Below are 20656 nucleotides of genomic sequence, written 5' to 3'. Positions count from 1 at the left end.
GGGGGGGGGGCACCTGGGTGGCTCAGTCAGTTAAGCGTCTGCCTTCGGCTCAGGTCATGGTCCCAGGGTCCTGGGATCGAGCCCCGCATCGGGCTCCCTGCTCGGCTGGAAGCCTGCTTCTCCCTCTCCCACTCCCCCTACTTGTGTTCCCTCTCTCTCGCTGTGTCTCTCTCTGTCAAATAAATAAATAAAATCTTTAAAAAAAAAAAAAGATTTATGTATTCATTAGAGAGACATAGACAGAGAGAATGAGTGGGAAGGGGGCAGAGGGAGAGGGAGAGAAAATCCTCAAGCGGACTCCCCACCGAGCGCGGAGCCCCACGTGGGGCTCCATTCCAGGACCCCGAGATCATGACCTGAGCCGAAATCAAGAGTCGGCCGCTTAACCGACTGAGCCGCCCAGGCACCCTCAGACTGGATAATTCTTTGTTACGGAGGCTGTCCTGTTCATCGTGTGACATGTTTAGTGGCATCTCTGGCCCAGTAGCACCGCCCCCAGCCAGAATATCTCCAGACATTTCGAATGTTTACCTCAGACTGGAGAAAGGAGTTGAGAATGGAAATGATCCCTGCCTCTCACTGCACAGTTAGAGTAAGTTGTAGAACCTTTAAAATTCCCAGTGCCCAGACCCCCCAACCCCGAAAGTGTGATGCCATTGGTCTGTATGGGGTACTGGAGGTGAGTAGTTTTCTGAAGTACTGATGTGCAGCTTCTGAGATGAGAACTTGGTCCATATTAGCCAATGTCCTCACCAGCAGGGCACATCCTGTCACAGCCGAATTCCATGCTGGAATAATCAAGGCAAGGGGCATTAAGTCTTTTTTTTTTTAATTTAAAAAAAATTTTTTTATTAACAAATAATGTATTATTTGTTTCAGGGGTATAACTCTTGTCCAGCTACCTATCACTGTCTGATAAATTGTATTCTATTTAATCGGTCCGTATGTTCTTACCCTTCTTTTTAAGTGAATATTAGTAACCAGGGTAGCTTTTTTAAACTAGAGTCTTACTCATTCTATTCCTGCCATCCATCACCTTTACCTCACTAGATTAGAGAAATTCTTAGTGTTTATAGAGAGTATTAAAGGGGACACTCAGACTGGCATTAGTAATGTGTATCTTTAAAGTTGGTTTACTCTAGGATGATGATACTGATCTGAGGACTGAATCCTTATAATGGAGACTTTCAGCGATTCTTCAGAATTGCCCGTTCAGGCTAGACGAAACAGAATGACCATTTTTGCAGGAGATGATTGAGTTCCCTCAGCAGAGAGAGATGGATGTGTGCTTGCTCAGGTTACAGAACAACAGGAAGCAAGGATGTGAATGAGCAGAAAAGGAAGGCCAGGGGATGTCATTGACCAATGTGTCCTGGGCTATTATACACTTTTCGGACCATATCGTATTTACATCTGACATAAGCTCAGGGAGAACCTGGCAGTGTTCTATAAGGCTGTACACGTTGCTGGCTGGGAAAAAGGAAGACAGGTTCTGGTGGTCCAGAGAAAAGACACATGGCCCATCCAACTAAATTAGAGAAAAATATCAGACTTCATGGCAAAAGAGGGGTTTTTTAATTCCTCTTTTAAAGAAGCTCTGATATTTAAAAAGAAGATGTCCTGGGCTTAAGTGAAGCTTAATTACCTGGCACATCTTCTGAACAGAAAGTCCTGTCTACGTGCACACATCCATTACGTGGCCGCCCTGGCAAGCAGGGCAGGAGGGGCCAGCATGCGGGTCTTGCTGAGTCGTAATGGTTCACATTATTTTCTTCCATTTGAATATTAACACTGGGGTTCCTAACAGCTGCACATGTGGAAAATGATAATCATTGGAGTCCAAAAGTAAAAGAAGGAAAACAGGAAGCTCTCAGTGACCTCTTGGGTTAGGTCATCTAAAAATAAATAGGAGCAGCTTTTTAGAACCCAATTGCTCTCCCAATAAAGAGTGATTCATTAAGTGTTTGATATGCTGCTGGATTAATTGATTCAATCAGAGTGAATCATGTCCTGTATTTTATTTAATTGCCTTGACATCAAACACGGCAGATCATATGACACTCCTGTGTCCCTCCTGCCACTTCAGCCAGTGCCCATACGACTCTTGAATTCCATATGGAAACGAATTCAAGATGGAGGCTGGGTGGGAAAACATATTTTCATCCAGAAGAGTTCCAAGTCCTTAATTTCTCTTAGTTAAATTACTTGGCAACCAAAAAAACAGTTTTTAAACTTTCAGAACTTCAGCAAATTTCTTTCGTGGGTCAAAAAGAAATCACTTGTGGGGAAAAGATTTTCAAATAGCTGCTTTGTTCCAGTTCATGTGGTTCCTGGTCAGAGCACAGGGGGGCCTAGGTTTTACTGTGGCATACGTCTGGGAGATAGGTCCCCGCTTCACAGGGTATTTCAGACTACGCCGTATATTTATTGACATGAAATCTGGGGATAATTCGGGTCTGGCACCGTTCTTTAGGCTGAAATAGTATCATGCCATGCCTTAGTGTTCCTCAGTGTCCGAGTATGTTCCTACACGCCAGGTATGACGTAGCACTCGATAGGAATAGTTGATACAACTTTACTTTGCATCATAATAAATAGCAGTAATAAAATCAAGTATCAGCTATCACTAGGTAGACATCCTCAAGGAGAATGTATCGAATGCTGTCTTTGAGTGCTGTTACTGGAAAGGAGAGAGCCCGGGGGAGCGTGATCCCGGGAGAGAATAGGAAGGGGCCACCTCACACAGGGCTGTGTGCGCCCCGCATGGTGTTTGGTCTGCATGCTGAGAACATTGAGACACCATCAAGGTGCATTAAGGAGGGAGAGTAAGACAAGAGTGGGGGGAGGAAGCCTGATTCTCGAGGTGGAATCCCTTTTGGGGAGGACAAGGCTCCAGGATGGGACCAAGGGAGTGAGTGGAAAAGGTGGCATGCAGGAAAAAAGAGGAGAGGAGACGGTCAAGGAGATGGGAGGATGGAGAATGAGATGGGCCTTTAGGTAGACATGCAAGCCTCCAAGTGTGACGGTAGCTTGGGGGTCTGACCACGGGTCAGTCAGTGCCAAGAGAAGACAGCAATGGGCAGGAGACAAGAGAAACCTTGTGATGGCGGGTTTCTGCCACACAGTGGGAAGGTGCAGCTCTGGAAGTGGCGGTAGGGAGCCCGAGGATGGCATGCCACCTCCTGGCCCCACAGTTCATGGGCTGGGAGAGCACACACTTGCTACTAATGAGCACAGCAGGGGAAGCAGTCTCCTTGGTGAACACATACTGTAGATTAGAACATGATACACCCTGTGCCTGGCCCCAGAACACTGAGCCTTGGGAAATGTCCATCTGGTTTTAAAAACCTATTATCAACTGTATTCGCCCTATCAACACAGAGTCTCCAGGGTTTTTTCCCCCGAGAGAAGAGCTTTGAATCCACAGATAAGCATGTGTGCCCAACATTTTATTTACACATGAGGAGGGTTTTGCTAAATAGACTTGTGATGAGTTCTCCATTTCACAATAGCCACATTTTGAGAAGCAGTCATATTCAAGGAATCCTGCCTAGAATTTTCCAGAGTCTAGACACCGCAACACAAGTTTAGGGCATAGAGAGGCCTCCTTTCTGAAGCCTGTAAAGGTTCTCAAGAGAAAGCAACAAGAAACAAGAGACCACATCAAAACTCTATCACTGAAAGAATAAATAAACTCCACCAGGAAAGAAAGACTATTAGGGAAAAATAAAAATCTGTTAGCAGGTCATCTCTTGAGTGAGAGTCAAAGAGAAAGAAAAACTGGGAAGAATGACTTCATGTATCCCATCTGTTTAATTTGTGTTCCGTTATTCCAATTTGCAAGGAAAGTGGCAGACTTTGGGACACTGAAAATGACAGATACCAAAGGGAACCAGTTTTCTTCTTTTTTCTAGGGATATTAGAGACTCTAAATGAGTCCGATTGCTTTTCCTTACGTGGCAAAACTGGCTAAGAGAGGAGTCAGTAGTCCCCATCTCCTACGAAATCCCTGCAGAGAGCGTGCCTAAGTGAGCAGACACGTGCCGCTCGATACATTTATTGCTGTCCTTTCTGCTGTTGTTATCCCCCCCCCCCCCGCCCACGGTTTTTGTGTATTCCCCATAGCTGTCAGCCTTGGCATCTGCAGGTCTCTAGACTCGCCGCGGGTTTTCTGAAGCAAGACTCTTTGATTATTCCCATAGACAAGACAGTGCTGATTTACACCATACACCCCAGGGTGCATGGCTCGCGGTCTGGTATTCTAACTGTGCTAGTAGTGAAGATGGCCTTCTGTCAATAGGGAGTCTTGGGTCTTGCTACGCTGGCCACATTGATCGCTCAAAAACATGCCAAAAGTTTTGTTTGTATTACTATCGTATGCCACCTAGTTTGTCGATCGAGAATGGTAAGCATCCTCCGAAAATCCCCAAATGCTGACGTTTTGATTTTTCGCTTCAAAACAGACTGCATGTTTTGATGGAACCAAAGGTGCAGGCTTCTTAAATGCCATTTCTGCTTTTAATGTAGACTTGGCCATCAGCCCAGTGATGTTAAAATGTTGCCATGGGGGCGCCTGGGTGGCTCAGTCGTTAAGCGTCTGCCTTCGGCTCAGGTCATGATCCCAGAATCCTGGGATCGAGTCCCGCATCGGGCTCCCTGCTCCGTGGGAAGCCTGCTTCTCCCCCTCCCACTCCCCCTGCTTGTGTTCCTGCTCTTGCTATCTCTCTCTCTCTCTGTCAAATAAATAAATAAAATCTTTAAAAAAAAAAAATGTTGCCATGGATCAAGGAAGAAAGCCTTTTAAAGCCTCTTTCCACCTGACTTAAAGTTAGCCTTTTCTTTCAAAGAACAAACAACCCTTAGAATTGTTTTCCCTTGATCATTCTGGTTTTATTCATAGGGGTTATAAAAACAAGGGAGAGGCTAGACTCCCATATTCTGCTGCTAGGAGATGTAATTTTGAGTCTAAAAGAAATAATGCATTTAATCTAATTATGAATGCTTTTCAGCATAAATCTAAAATAGTGCCCAAAAGATGCCTGGCCCTAAGGGTCAGTGTGCTTACCATGTAGGTGCATACATATGGATCAGCGATTCAGAAAGCAACTGTGTGTCCATCTCCAAATAAAGAGGTAGATCTCTGCACTGTGCTCCTTGCCCCAAATTATCCTTACTAGGGGATTTAACACATTGTATCTTGGGCCCTTCACTGGTTATTTAGTGGTGAGAGTCTACTTCTACATGGGCCGGCAGAATGGCTTGAGTATAGATCGTGAGAGCAACATCCCCAGCCCAGCAACTGGAGGCAGCCTGTGGGGGACAAGGAACACGGGGGGGGGGGGGAGAAGCAGACTCCCCCCGAGCTGCTCCCCTGCCTCTCGGGTCCTCACTCACGTACTGGCTCTTTTACTGGGCACCCCAAAGTGGATCCACTTAACTGAACTTAGGTCTTTGCTCCAGGCATCTCCCCGTTGTAACACCCGACAGCCACCTGTGTAATTATTTACCTATCTGACTCCCACTCCCCCACCCGCCCCTTACTCCGGACCTTTCAAGAGCGAGCACTACGCCTCTTGTAAGCTTTGTACTCCCATCGTGGTAGCTGTTCAGTGAGTCCCTGTGGAATAAACGGATGCACGCAGCCTTCTCACGCCTTGTAAGTTCTGGGGGCTCTCGAGACACATACCTCAAAGGCTAACAGTTTATAAAATTGTGTCCTCGTGAGGATGAAGCATTGTGTACAGTCTATCAAAAATGTCACATTTATCCATAAAGTTATTTCCTTTAAAACATACTTGAGATATGTGGGGGAAAAAACGAGAGGCCTAGATTTCTAAAAACCCACGTTCTTTGTACATACCGGCCTACTTGATAGAAATAGAAACTTTGGCCACTCTGATACACACAGAAGTCATCCCTGTATTTTGATTGAAGAATCAATTCTTGGGCGCCTGGGTGGCTCAGTTGGTTAGGCGACTGCCTTCGGCTCAGGTCATGATCCCGGAGTCCCGGGATCGAGACCCGCATCGGGCTCCCTACTCAGTGGGGAGTCTGCTTCTCCCTCTCCCACCCCCCCTGCTTGTGTTCCCTCTCTCGCTGTGTCTTTCTCTGTCAAATAAATAAATAAAATCTTTAAAAAAAAAAAAAAAAAAAGAATCAATTCTTCAGGAAACGGTCATTTGACTACGTCTGCCCTTGGGTCTGAAGCGTGAGTGAGAGCCTTCACCGGCCCAGTCATGTCTGAAAGTGAGTGTTTGTTTTTTTGATTGCAGAATTCATCCCCCAGGCATTTGGAATGCCCTTATCCCAAGTCATTGCAAATGACCGGGCCTATAAACTCAAGCAGGACTCGCAGAGGGACGAGCAGAAGGATGCGTCTGATTTTGTGGCTTCCCTCCTCCCGTTTGGAAGTAAAAGACAAAACAAAGAACTCTCAAGCAGTAACTCATCTCTCAGCTCCACCTCGGAAACGCCAAATGAGTCAACGTCCCCGAACACCCCAGAACCGGCTCCTCGGGCCAGGAGGAGGGTGAGTTGGCCAGTACTTTCTCTGACACCACCGCTAAAACAACCGAAGCATTACAGGGTTATTCTCTGAACCTCTGCTCTTGGGAAAACTGGAAATGGAGTCTAGGGACCTGTCAGTGACCCCATTCGGGGACAGCGTGCCCCGGGCCGTGGGGCACATGACACAGCCTCAAAGCCTTTTTCCGGCCGCTCTCAGAGCTGCTGGGTGCCCCCCTTGGTTCCCCATGTGTGTGCCCCATGATGTCCTGAACATTCTACAACATCACTGTTGACCGTGCTCTAGCTTCATCTTCTGTCCTACCACCAGACTTGCCCTCGAGACTGTGAGGCTGGAGGCCAGGGCCGGGTGGTTTTGTTACTCTCTTCATCTCTAGTCCAAGAACCACGCCTGGCCCCCCAGCCACCTGGCTGCCAGTCCTCGTAAGTGATGAGTTTTTGTTTTGTTTTGTTTTTTTAATCAATGGAGCTTTTTTTCCACAAGAAACCTACATATATATTGTATATCATATATCATATATCTGATATATCATATATCATATATATATAGAGAGAGAGAGAGAAAGGGCACGTATGTCCTCTTTCAAATTAATACTCTAAGAGCACAGTACCATGTATTAAGTGAGTGCTATGTTCTAGGCACTGTGTTATTTCTTATTTCAGATTCCCTGTTTCAATCCAGGAAAGCTGAGTTCTCAGGCAAACTGGTTGGTGATCGGCTGAGTCAGTTGATAAGCATCTCTAAAAATTTCCTAAGTCACTGGGAGATCTTCTCTCCTTTTCCTCTTGCCTGGAGACCCCAAAACCTTTGCCACCTCCAGCCACTCACTACTGCCCTACTGAACCCCCCCCCAAAAAAAAACCCCAAACACCTCCCACTTAAAATCCACATTCGAGACCTCTCCAAGATAAAGGGGCACCTGAGCCGCCGCTGTTTTTCAAGGCTTTGGCTGTGTTTAAAAGTAGAGAAATGATGACTTTCCAGGATATTTAAATGTATGTGATGGAACTGTTCTTGCAGTCTTATCATCATCTCTCAGACTGCGTGTCCTAAGGCTGTAACACCCAAACTCCACATCTGAGCTCTCTGGGAATCTGGGGCCCAGGCAGCGGGCCTCCCAGATGCCCTCTCCTCTGGCCAGGCCTTGCTAGGATACCAGCAGCGAGCCCCTTCCTCTCTGCTTCATCGGGGGCGGGCGGTGGGGGGGCTTGGCCGTGTAGACACGGCCGGTGCCCTGCTCCCTTCCACTCGGCCTTTCCCAGTCCCAGCATGCCAGAGCCCTCCTTCCACCTGCCAGCACCTCACCCCTGCCAAGGGCTTTCTCTGATGGCCAGAGGCACCCACCCACGCAGGTGATAGGCTGCAAGTGCCGAGACATTGAACGTCACCTCCTGGCCCCTACCAGAAGTTGCCCTTAATCAATGACTCTTGAGGCTTGTGGTATAAATAGCCCAGCACACTTGCTCCCCAGCACAGTTAGCTCTGAGGTGCTTGACCCACACTGTCTCCCAGAGGTCCCCAGGGTGCTTGGGCACCAGCTGCCCACGGGCTTGTCATAGGCTGGGTGATGCTCTTCATCCGCTGCCCTCCCTTCCTTTTCTCGTTCCCCCACCCCCTACAGCCGTCTCCCGGGACCATGTCCCTGATAAAGTTCTTTGTGCCAGTTCTGGGGGAAACCCAACTAAGACTGTTCCATGGAATCCAATGTTAAAAATCTGCTTCCTAGAGTCATAGTTGAGATGCTTGGTTTTTATTTGCGAGGCTTCTCTGACTTTACCTCATTCATCGAGCATGTATGTGATTTTTTTCTTGTTTCAACAAATGAAGTGGTTGGGTCAAAATATTACAACTCGATGTCCGCCCTCTCTCGTCTTCCACTGGCGAATGCTGTTTGTGGAAATTGTGACTGCCATTCCCTTAGCTTGTTGTGGTAGTTTCCTCACTTTTTCAAGAGGCGTTGGCCGTTTTCCTTTTAATGTACGAACAGCGTGATTGAATGAAGTGGCGTTATTTCAAGGGTGACACACAGTCCTGGGCAAAAGCGTTATTGGCTAGCGTGTGAGGGAACTTGCTCTTGTTTTCTCCATCCACGCTCTTTGTTCACGTCTGTGTATGATTTGCAGGGCGCGATGTCAGTGGATTCTATCACAGATCTTGATGACAATCAGTCTCGACTGCTAGAAGCATTACAACTCTCCTTGCCTGCTGAGGCTCAGAGTAAAAAAGAAAAAGCCAGAGATAAGAAACTCAGTCTGAATCCCATTTACAGACAGGTCCCCAGGCTGGTGGACAGCTGCTGTCAGCATCTAGAAAAACATGGTAAGCAGACTTGTCTGGCAGTGATCGAGTATGAGAGACTCTCATTTATTCAAGCTTCATGGATTTAAGCACCCAAGTTCAATGCTTTGTTTGTTTGCTCAGACTCTGGGCTTAAATTTCCTTTGCGAAGAAAGCTTATAGATCTGAGTGGGTGCTTCAGAGAGTACTGGGCTAAACAAGATTGTGGGGGACAAAAATCAACTCGATGGTGTTCAGGCTGCCCAGCACCCAAGGGTCCTCGGATGTGAGCCTGGAGGCCAAGATCTGTTGGGCTGGGTCTGTCCCCAAGCCTCCCTTCAAACAGAGCCCAGCCACTTTTATCTTTTTTATGCATCGATATTACTAGCAAGGCTTCCTTTAAAAAATAAGAGTCCAGCTTCTAAAAAAAAAAAAAGATTTGCAAACATTCCTTAAGTGAATAGAAGAGACGTGGCTTTTGACAACAGCTCTTCTATATTGCTGTTTGCGTTTTTATGGAAAGGTGTCCACTTCAAACTTCTTCATAATGACCCTTTAGCAACTCTATTCCAATTAATGTGCTGACTTCAAAATATACTTCTTTAAAAGTTTTTCTGAAATGTAGACTTTTGGCTCATCAAACTGCCATTTCCATAACCTGAATGTGTTTCCTGTGCTTTTTTACTATAAAATAATACACTCATTGTAATAAAGCAAGAAACACAAAAGCAAAGCAAATTCTGAGGCTATCATGGAGACATAGCTACTGTTAATATTCTCATCTAATTTTTTCAGTATAAGTGGGACTGTAAAAAATGATTAAGGAGATATCTAAATATCTTAATCACCAGATAACATATGGATGACTTAACAGAGTTAATATGCATTGAAGGTTTATTTGTCTACACAAAGTTTTTTAAAGATTTATTTATTTGAGAGAGAGAGAGCATGACTGGGGGGAGGGGGAGAGGGAGAGGGAGAGAAACCCAAGCAGACTCCCCACTGAGCCTGGAGCCTGACACGGGGCTCGATCTCACGACCCTGAGATCACAACCTGAGCCAAAACCAAGAGTCGGATGCTCAACCGACTGTGGCACCCAGGCATCCCTCTATACAAAATTTTTATATGTACCTGTGTGAATGTGTGTATCTATCTGTCTCTTCTCCTGGGAAAGCACACTGGGCGTCAAGGAAAATGCCTTAGTCATTTTGAATTCCCAACACTTAGTATCATGATTAATACAATGTAGGTTTTCAATAAATATTACTTGCACGGAATTATTTTTTAAAATAGCTTAGCAATGAAAGTGTTCAGTACTGCGAATATATAAATTCAGCCTAAATTTCACTGTGAGGTAGAAAAAGAGACTCATACTTTTATAATTATAGTTTTTCCCTATAAAGAACGTAGAGAATGAACTGTAAGCAGTTTATGGAGTCCTAAGTGAGAAAATTCTACTCCAATCCTGCAAAAATCCAGTGCCAGGCTGAGTAACTGCTTATGTGAAAGAAAACTTGGTATGTCTTTCTATTTTCCTTTTGAAAATGAATTTTCATGAATTATAATTTGTAAAATAGTATTTCCTTGAAGCTTACTAAAAAACTGGATGGTTCTTTCTTTTTTGGAATGGTTAACATGCAGTGTAGGGCCTAAAAGAAAGAAGATTATCTTTTCAAGGACCTGATTCTGCTCCCGGTTTCCATGGTGTTTAGCTCCAGAAAAATACAAGACATATTCAAATGCAAACGGATATTAATCTTGGTCACTTGAAACCAATGAAAAAGGAGCAAGGCTCAAAAACAATTCTTTCATAAGACTTTATTTGCCTGTTTGGCAAATGGGTAGGAAAGAGTTTGAGTCACTTTAGCCTTATAAACATTTGTCGAAGATCTTTTCATTCCCTCCACAATTGGTCTTGAACAGTTATCTTGACTCTGTCTGTATATAGCACCCTTCCCCACTTACACTTCACCCAGATGCTTTCTGTACTATTAGCTCAAAATTCCTTAAGCATCCTCAATTTCCCAGAAGCACAAATTTAAAAAAACACCACCACCACCAAAACCAGACAACATAGTGGAGACTCAAGCCCTGTTGCATTTCTGGGATTTGGGCTGATTGTAGGGTGGGGCATCCTGCTTATTCTGCCTGCCCTCTTTCCTTGAATTCCCTAAGCCTGAGATCCAAGTGCTCTGGGGTCATGTTTCCATTCCAGTTTCTGACGAAAAGGAGAGAAAGGTGATCGTGTCGATTTCTGGGACAGGCCAGAGCAAAGTCACGTTCCTTTGCCAGGTCAGTGCCTTTTTGGGTGGACGCCTGGTTCTATCAGTGACTGTCTTAAGTCAAGGTTACTAAATGCCTGGACTGTATCTGCTCTTTGAGAAAAATCACCATCTCTCTCTCTTATGTGAGAATGGCATTGGCCTTCTGAAGGCTGTCAGTTGCTCTGCCTAGAAACAAACAAGCAAACAAATACATATTTTAAAAACTTAAAATAGGTTCTAACCAATTGAAATACATAGGAACTATAGCACTTGATCACTAACTCGTTATTTTTTCAATTACAGTCATTTTTGCTGAGCGAAAAAGTACTCTAATTGAGGAGATAATGTCATTGAAATGGGCATTTCTGAAGAGTCTGGAGGGATTCAGGTGAATGAATAGTCCCGCCTGTGTAGGAAATGCCCTTATGATATTTCACTTATGTAGAAAATTCAACTCTTCAGAAGCCATCAGAAACTAAGAAAATAAATGTAGCCAAAATTAAAATTGCTATTATATTACAGTTTTCTCTGTTGTGCAAAGGAGACTCATTCAGTTCAATCAGGGTCTGTTTCTCTCTATATAATAGATGCCAGATATGATTCGAAGAACTCTATATGCCTTAATTAATCGAATCATTGCATAACTATTCAAGCGGATACTCATTATGCTCCTTTTTCAGGTGAAAAAGTATAATTCTGGAATGATTCTAAATAGCTCGATTATCCTGTTCACAAGCTCCCAGAGAGGTAGAAGCAATAGATTAGGCTAGGGGTTGGCCTCACTTGTGAGGAAGACAAACTGAGAGCAGCAACAAGGAAGGTACAGAAGTTTACAGAAAATAGATGCAGAACAAAATCCTACCCAAGGGCAAGCGCCAACATGTGATTATGCAAATCAGCAATAATTAGCCTCTCACCATGATTCTGTCAAATTATTCTGGAAGTTCAGGATACCATTTATAAGATAGAGAACTGATAAATGAGATTTATGGATTTATAATTATATTTATAAATGAGTTTGTAATTATAGATGCTATCTTTTCTAACTAAAAAGCCCTGGAAAACAAACCAAAAAGGGATTATACTTAATACATAAGGTGGCAAGGCCATAAAATAAATATACAAAAGATACCTATTTCTTATATAAGAGCAATAATCAGTTATATACTCTAACAATAAAATAATTCATTCCTATTAATATCAAAAATATACCCAGAATATCTGTAAGAAGAAGCAGGAAACTTCTATAAAGAAGACTGCAAAGTTCTACCAAGAGATCTAAAACATGATTTAAACAAATTAAGATGTTTACGTTGGTTCTGGATGAAAAGAAATAATGCTATAAAGATTGTAATTCTTTCCAATGTGATTATATGTTGTACTAGTCCAAACTCTTTCAGTGGCACGAGAGAGGAACCCAGATAAAATTAGATTAAGCAAAGCACCCCCCGCCAAAAAAATCCTATTTACATACTGCAAGTCTCAGTATTATATCTAAATTCAGGCACAGCTGGATCCAGGATTCAAATGATGCTCGGAGAGCATGAGTCTATTTGCACTTCACTCTCAGGCCAGCTCTCTTCACGTGGCTACAAAATGTCCATTGCTGGCTCCAAACCAGCATCGCCCTCATAACCGATTATCCCAAATGAAGAGAAAATGAGCCGCCGATAAAAAAATAAATGTCGATGATGATCATCAGTGGCGATGATTAATGTCTCGCATAGGAAAAGGAGAGTCATTCAGACATTCTGTGCCCCCTGAAGGAAGGAAGTACATAATACTTCTTAGGAAGTATTCTTGTCCCCCCCCCCCAAAAAAAAATCAAACCTGAATCAAAGAAAACTCTGGCTCAACTATGTAAAAAGAAAAATACACACACATATACATGGAGAAAAGACTGGATAGAAATAAAACAAAATATTAAGAGTGGTTATTTCTACATCAGGTATTTTTAAGTCTATTATCTTTTACATTTTTCTGCATTTTATAGATTTTCTTTAATAAGTACTTGTTTTAGTTATAATCAGTGAAACAATAAATACCTATTTTTAACATCGATAAAGAGCTAAGAATTCATATAAAATACATGTTTAAGGGTGCCTGGGTGGCTCAGTTGCTAAGCGTCTGCCTTCAGCTCAGGTCATGGTCCCAGGGTCCTGGGATTGAGTCCCACATTGGGCTCACTGCTCGGCGGGAAGCCTGCTTCTCCCTTTCCCACTCCCCCTACTTGTGTTCCCTCTCTCGCTGTGTCTCTGTCAAATAAATAAAATTTTTTTTTAAAATGCATGTTTAAGTAATTATTCTGAATGATGAAGAAAATGTTACTTTTTTCACGTGGAGAAGATGCAGAATACATAATATCACATGAAAAGTTTTTCCTCAGAATAGTTTAATGTGATGTGCCCCTGGTGCTTATAGGGCTAAGCTTCAGGCACCTGCAGAGTCTAATGTGGGATAACTGAGCAAGCATTCGTGCACGCTGTTGTGCTGTTACTGTTGTGCATGTTGCTGGCATTCTATGTCCTTGGTGATTTCCTCCAGTTTCGAGCCATGAAACAGGACTGTTGATTTTGTTTGCTTCTTTGCAGGCCTCCAGACGGTGGGGATATTCCGAGTTGGAAGCTCAAAAAAGAGAGTGAGACAAGTAAGTTAAAAGTGAAGCCTATATTGTACATTTCACTTCACTTTCAATTGAATTTACCTCCAGCAAAGTTGCAGCTTCTGCAAATTCATTTTGCAGTAGCTCTTCGGTATCCTCCCACCAATTACAGTGTAATTGACTCCCAAGAGGTCAAAGGCAACAAACTGAGAAGCTCAGAAAGGTTGTGATGGAGTTAGGATCAAACCCTTGGAATCAAAATGTTTGGCATGTGCAGCCAAACAAAACTAATTTATAAACCTCTAATTGAAACTTTAAAAGCAGGAAATTCAGAGAGCACCTAATCAGGAAGGGATAATAAATAGAAGACAATTGTTTAACACTTGTTTTTACTAAAATGCAATATGAATGATGCCATTAACATTCCCTTCATATAAGGTGCTATGTTTACAGTTTTACTTTCTCAAAAAGAAATCATTCTTATTACGTTTCCGTGGAACTGCTGACCCCCCCCCAACTCATTATTCGTGGGGACCTTGCTTCTTGGTTTCCTTCAGCACTGTGCAACATTCTCACAACAGAAGTTTGATGCTAGACCTTCGGGAATAGGTTCCTGTGAGGGGGCAGGTATTTGTGTTCATGAGGGCTTCACAAAAGGCAAACCTCCCTTTGAAAAAAGAATTCGTTTGTTGGCTAAAAGAAAATTAAAACATGATGTTTCAAGACTGATGAATCACAGACCTGTACCCCTGAAACAAACAATACATTATATGTTAATTAAAAAAAAAAGTGATGTTTCCTCTGTTGGTCCCAACAGAAAGAAGTAAGAAACTCAGCAACTCAAAAATGAAGCCAAATGAAAATAATTTTTAGTTGATGAAGCTGAAGAAATATTTGTTCATAGAATTGAAACTAACTGAAATAAATGCCTCCCGATACTTCTTTTTTGTCAAGATAAAAGGGGCTTCCCAAAGGAGTCCTTTTTCTGTTTATTTGGTGGATTGCCTTTATTTTCAATAGTCACCTAAGAGACTACAGAACATTTAACATTTGGCCACAGGGCTAGCAAGAAGGAAGATAGCATGATAACATTTTGGGGCCCTCCCGCCTGAGCAGAGCAGCAGAATATTTTCAAAACATTTCCTTATTGATTCCACCCACCAGCTGTGAGCGGAGCCCCTTCACCCACTTCTTTTGAGGCTTGGAGAAATTAAGAGAAATTAAGAAACTTAATTCAAGATCACACAGTTTACTCCCGGTTCAGTTCAAGATCAATGTTAAGCTCAAGATCCCACAATTGAGATTAAGCCTCTTTCCACGGTCCGTTCTTTCTGCTCATGTGTGTGCTCAGGAGAGAAACGTGGCGTGTTTGATGACAGTTGCCTGGAATCAGTGAGCAGTTCAGGACAGTGATGGGCATTCTCATCAGATGGAGAGGTGGCTAGTGGCCGAAATTATCCCTCAGTTATATCTGGATCCACCAAAGGGAAAACCTTGGCATAGAGATTTATTTAAGGGTTTTCCAATCAAAATGTGATTTGTGGTTATTGAGACTTCGATTCCTAGTGTGAAATATGCCCTAACTTACCATTTTATCTTGAACATCACTTCTTAGCACCCTACACTTTTTATTCAGAACAGTTGTCACAATATTAACAGCTAATTAATCGTCTATGGGATTACCAGTTGCTCGCCAGCCTGAGAGCTGGGGGAGGTAGGGACGTTGCCTCTTTGTTCCCTAGTGTACTTTGAGACCCTGTGCCAAGGCCCGGTACGCAGGAAGTTGAATGAATGGGTGAATGAGTAATTGAACCGATAAACTCTTACAGAAGCTTATTGCATAGAGGAGATTCAGGAACTCACGGGATTATTTCTACACTAGAAAACAATACAAAGAAGTTGAGCTGTCGGTCGTGGAAGTCGAGTGTAGAGTTATGACTCCCTTCGTCTTGCTATCGTGTTTTCGTGTTGTCATAAATGCTGACAAACCCAGGATAACGATTAAGTCAGGGAATCCTTTTGGGAATTGTTAATAAGGCTACTTTGACAAATCTAAGACAGCTTTTTTTTTAGTAATTGTCATCTTTCGAGCCTTAGTCACAAAGGGCTTATCAGGGTTTTTAATTTCATCATGTGCAGCAAAAAACCTTGCTTTCTTGTTGAGTATTTCTGTAAAATGTCAAAATTCCAACCTGGTAGGATCACTGACATGCAAAACTGCTGGATGATAGATGAATTCCTCCCTCCCACATTTACCCTTGACCTAACCCCTCAGCTCTTCCTCCCAATCTTCTGGATGTCATTCTCCAGCCCTTCTGCTTGCATCATTAACAGTAAACCTACAGATACATTTATTTAATAATGCATAATATATATATTCATGGCTGGATTGCATAGACTCTGTAGATCACGGCAAAATGTTGTTTTCTTCTCCTTTCCAGTGTCTGTATAAGCTTAAGACCAGATACTGCATGTCCCCACACTTGGTTTGCTGGGCCCTGAACGTTGAGGTATGGTGTCATAAGACTGCCACTTGAACCATTATTTTTCCAGTTACGTGAGGAATTTGACCGTGGGGTCGATGTCTCTCTGGAGGAAGAGCACAGCGTTCACGATGTTGCTGCCTTGCTGAAGGAGTTCCTCAGGGACATGCCGGACCCCCTTCTCACCAGGGAGCTGTACACAGCCTTCATCAATACTCTCTGTGCGTAACACGGCCATTTGCAGGAACACTTCCTGGGATTTCCTGCGATGTCCGACTCACTCGATGAACCTTGTGCATGTGTTTCCCAATAACTTTTTTTGTTGTGGTTCTTATTTATTGGTCTCTAATGAGTGGGATATTTGGGGAATTTTCTGAGATTTACCCTGGGGAGAATTAGCAAGGAGAAAGTTGCCATAAAATAAAGAAGAATTTGGGATGCTTTCAGATGACCCCAGCGCAGTAGAAAGTGCTATAAACTGATGCTTTGGAGGAACAGCAAGAGTTCACATTGAGTCTGTGCCTCAGAATGAGTTTGCGTTTCTGGTTACGCGGAAGGAGGGAGCCACGGGAACCCAGAGTGAGAAAAGGGGGCAGGCAACAGTCCAGGGAAAGCAGGATGACATAGCCCAGTGGCAGGGCTTTCAATATGGCTGCTCCAGGGCCATAGACCCAGATGGCATGGAGGAGAAAAGGAGGACGAGGGGAGGAGAAACAGGCCAGAGCTGTGACAGCCTCCATATTTTTCTTCCTCCAGTGCCACAGTTAAAACAGGATCACGGAAGAGAGTGAAGACACTGTCATTGTGCCGTGTCTTTGGTTATTGCCAACAAAAAGTCAATTCCTTGTGGATTGCTCAACAGAAAAGGGCCTCAAATCTGCTATAAACTCAACTTTTAGAATGTTCACCAACTCCCAGTCATTGTTAGTAAATATTTACAGAAGATGAAAGACTGCAATCCACAAAGTAAATGATGAGTAATGCCAGGGAAGGGAGGGAGAAGCAAGTAAGGGAAATTAAGCTACCTTTCTCCCCGGGATGATGATGTTCGCTCTAGATGTTTCATTTCCCCAGGGCGACTTTATCTTTATGTCCGTCACAGAGCCTTGCGCTAAGTTGCTAAGCCAATGGGAGAATGGTTGGAGTGGAATGTGGCTGGCCTGGCTAATCCCTTTCTGAAAGGGGTGGAGAGGAGCCTCTTCTCAGAACCTGAATGGTGGGCGTTCCCCCTTTAACTTAACTCAGAATGCCTCCTTTTGCCTTGCTTAGTGCTGGAACCAGAGGAACAACTGGGCACCTTGCAGCTCCTCATCTACCTTCTACCTCCCTGTAACTGCGACACCCTCCACCGCCTCCTGCAGTTCCTCTCCATGGTGGCCAGGCATGCCAATGACAACGTCAGCAAGGATGGGCAAGAGGTATGATGCGCCCCCCGCGGCCCTAGATGCTGTGACTCCTCCTTTTTCCCCCGGTTGTAGAAGAGTGGGCCATCAATTTGATGAGCTGTTTCACCTGGAGGAAATGACACCTGCCCTTTCCTGACCCAGCTATTGATGTCAAAAGAGAACTAGTGCAGGCCTTTCTCGGGAGGGACAGTTCCTAAGAGCACATAGGCCATTAACGTCCTGTGTTGCCAGAATGCTTCTAAACAAGGCTGTCATTTTCCCTGATGATGCTTTACGCAAGACCTTGAATTTCCATTTGTGTGAAGAAGACGAGCAATGAGCTCCGGAGGGGTTTACAATCATGAAAAAATGGAGTAATGGGGGTGGGGGGAGATTGCTGTCCTTGTCATTAATTTGATTTGCTTCCTTAACTTGGAGCCCAAATGTGATGTCACCTCGTTATGCTTCCTGTTTGTCCCTCAAACTCCCATCTGCCCTATAGCTAGAAGTCTAGTCTCCTCCTTTTGAGAGGTCCTTTCTCTCCTTAAACCACTCCCCCAAAATCGACTGGCTTAAAGCCATGGAGAGTCAGTCCCACTTCCAAACCAGGTGGAGAAGGAACCAGAAGGAACTAGAAGGTCTGATCTGCTATCGCCATGCATCTGGATGCCACAGGGGGTCGGCTACTGGACAGATTCTGCACAGTCCCATGGGCCCTCCTGGGATGTTCTCGTTGAACCTGGTCCCCACTCGGGCCCTAGGGTGACCCCACCCCCTGGCCATCTGAGGTCCTGGGCTCCATTTCTCTTTGGTCACACCCATATGCTTCAAGGTAGTTTTTGGTTTCACCCTTGGACAAAGGAGATGCTGGCCTCAATTTTAGGTGACCAATCAACAAGCAACCTATTTAATCTTCACCTTAACAAGAGCTCTGTTTCCCTTTTTGATACGATGCAGTCAGAATGCAGATGCATTCTCCTTGACCTTGGATTCCCCAGGTGATCTCAGACCCTTTCCTGTGCTAACACTCATTATAAATCAAACACAAAGAGGCCAAAGGCATTCCAAACTTATTCACCACAGAAACTTTTCTTTTAAATCCTTGTTAAGCAGAGCTCAGCCCTATGGTGGATTCAGTTCTGTATTTATCAAATTTCTTTCCTAAAAATCCTGGTCATGTATTTTTTTTTTCTTTCACTTTAATCCAGAAAGGCAGTTCTGCATTTCTCATCGTCATCCTCGCTATTGGTGTGAGAATGGAACTTTCCTGACTTAGCCATGTGTCTCTATCGTACTTATAATTAGTGAAACCTCGCTGGCTTCAGGCTTCATAATACGGTCCTGACACCTTATTTTAGCAGACGCAGCTCTCCCAGGGATATGCTGTAATTCTCATAATTGTTAAGTAGTTGTATTCCCCGTCTGGGTGTCATCCTTTATCAGCTGCAGATACAGCACGAGCTGTAGAATCATCTGCCTAACCACTGGGTACAGGCAGAGCCCTGACTGCGATCCTAGGCACGCCAACTGCTTCTCAGATGCTTCTGGAGTAAGATGTGAGCAGGCGGTCGGCTCTTAGGGGACTGAGAAGGCATCGAGGAAAGCAGGAAGTCCAACTGAAGCCACTCTTGCTTTTTTAGAATCGTTTTCAGACACTCTTTCAGTCCAAATGCTGAACGAGACTCCATCACCTACGCCGAGACGAAGAAAATATTCCTGGATGGGTGCAAATGCCGCTTGGCCTGCTGACACGCTTGCTGTCATCTGTCTCTCTCCGACCTCGTGCTGGCTGCATGCCAGAGGCTTCACACATTAGTCAGTCCTCCACTGCACAAGGCAGCTGCCGCTGCCCCCATGTTTCAGAGGTGGAAACTGAGGCCTGGAGGGGTTAAGTAACTCACCCAGTGTCCCACAGGGAGCTCCACGTGCACAAGCTGTGCATTTGTGCATTTCACAACTCTGGGGGAGGCGCGATGGACCCCATGGGCACTGTAGATTTGCGGAGGGAGCCGGACAATATCCCAGGAGATGGCAGGAGAATATGTTGAGGGAGGGGCTCCGTGGTCGGGGCCATCCAGTGACCAGTAAAGTCGCAGCTGTGGCTCAAATCCAAACCGGTCTAGCTTCCTAAGAGCAGAAATCTAAACTAGGAATTAGGGAAAAAACCCCATGGGGGAGTCTAGTTGAGGGTTTTCCAGCCTCCATATCATTGATATTTGGGACCAGGTAATTGTAGGGGTTGCCCTGTGCATTCTGGGATGCTTTAGCAGCATCCCGGGCCTTTACTAAACACTTGATATCGGTAGCAGCTCCCCACCGTGCCCCGGTTGTGACAACCAAAAGCATCTCTGGACATTACTGAGGCCCCTGTGAGGGGTGGGAGGCGGGGCAGAGTCACCCCTGGTTGAGAGCACTCGGTAGCTTTATAACTAATTGACCATGTGTTCTTGGAGAAATCTGTTCACCTTCCTAAACCTGAGCTTCCTTTTCTGAACTTGGGGGATACAGTTTCTTCACCCGGCACTGCACGGGGGTTGAGAAGACTAGTTTACACTAAGGAATATGAAGATATCCTGGGGACAGCAAAGTTGCACAGGGAAGCAAGAGTTAGCGAGGGTTTCTAGACACTCCCGACCTAAACCTTGAGTCAAGAGGAAGGACTAGTGACCAAACGTCAAAGCAGCAGGGCGGAGAGGGGAGAGGGTTGCTTCTGTGAAATGGTCGCCCACGCCGCCGTCTGAGGTTGGAGTGAAGGCTATGGAGTGGGAAGGCCCCAAGGAGGTACGAGGGGAAATAGGCTGTGTTCATAGAGTGCTGAATGCCTTCGTAAGGGGGTAGGTGCTGCATTCTTTTAAGCCCTGAATGTTTGGAAGGATTCCACTGAGGAGGCAGTGTCGCCCACGCTGTAGACTGGTTAGAGGCAGGGAGGGAGAGAGTTGGGAAGCTTCTGTATGAATTGCAATGTGCAGAAGAGCAGTTCACATTGTCGGAGTCTCCGTGGAGCAGTGGCCTTGGTATTTGAATCACGGACATCCTGAGCTCCTATCTGAGTGTTGTTCAGAAGTGGTCCAATTACTGTTCCTGGGGTGCTGCGGCCTCTAGGAGGTGGAGGAGGTGA

At 44.6% G+C, this 20656-nt stretch overlaps 1 protein-coding gene across 5 annotated transcripts in view; it reads left to right on the top strand.

The window, feature by feature from the left end:
* The window catches only part of ARHGAP6 (Rho GTPase activating protein 6), a 474790-nt gene that overhangs the window by 419340 nt on the left and 34794 nt on the right, over positions 1-20656 (top strand). For all 5 annotated transcript variants that reach the window (XM_035029696.1, XM_035029699.1, XM_035029701.1 and 2 more), the window contains exons 4-8: positions 6273-6529; positions 8650-8845; positions 13660-13715; positions 16224-16374; positions 17423-17571. In XM_035029696.1, the coding sequence (XP_034885587.1) occupies positions 6273-6529; positions 8650-8845; positions 13660-13715; positions 16224-16374; positions 17423-17571 (809 nt within the window). The remainder of the gene's footprint in view (positions 1-6272; positions 6530-8649; positions 8846-13659; positions 13716-16223; positions 16375-17422; positions 17572-20656) is intronic.

This window comes from Mirounga leonina, unplaced genomic scaffold (assembly GCF_011800145.1).
Source record: "Mirounga leonina isolate KUSES-001 unplaced genomic scaffold, KU_Mleo_1.0 Mir_268, whole genome shotgun sequence".
Lineage (NCBI taxonomy): Eukaryota > Metazoa > Chordata > Mammalia > Carnivora > Phocidae > Mirounga > Mirounga leonina.
Note: the sequence above shows the minus strand (reverse complement) of the source record. Positions and strands in the feature narration are given on the sequence as shown.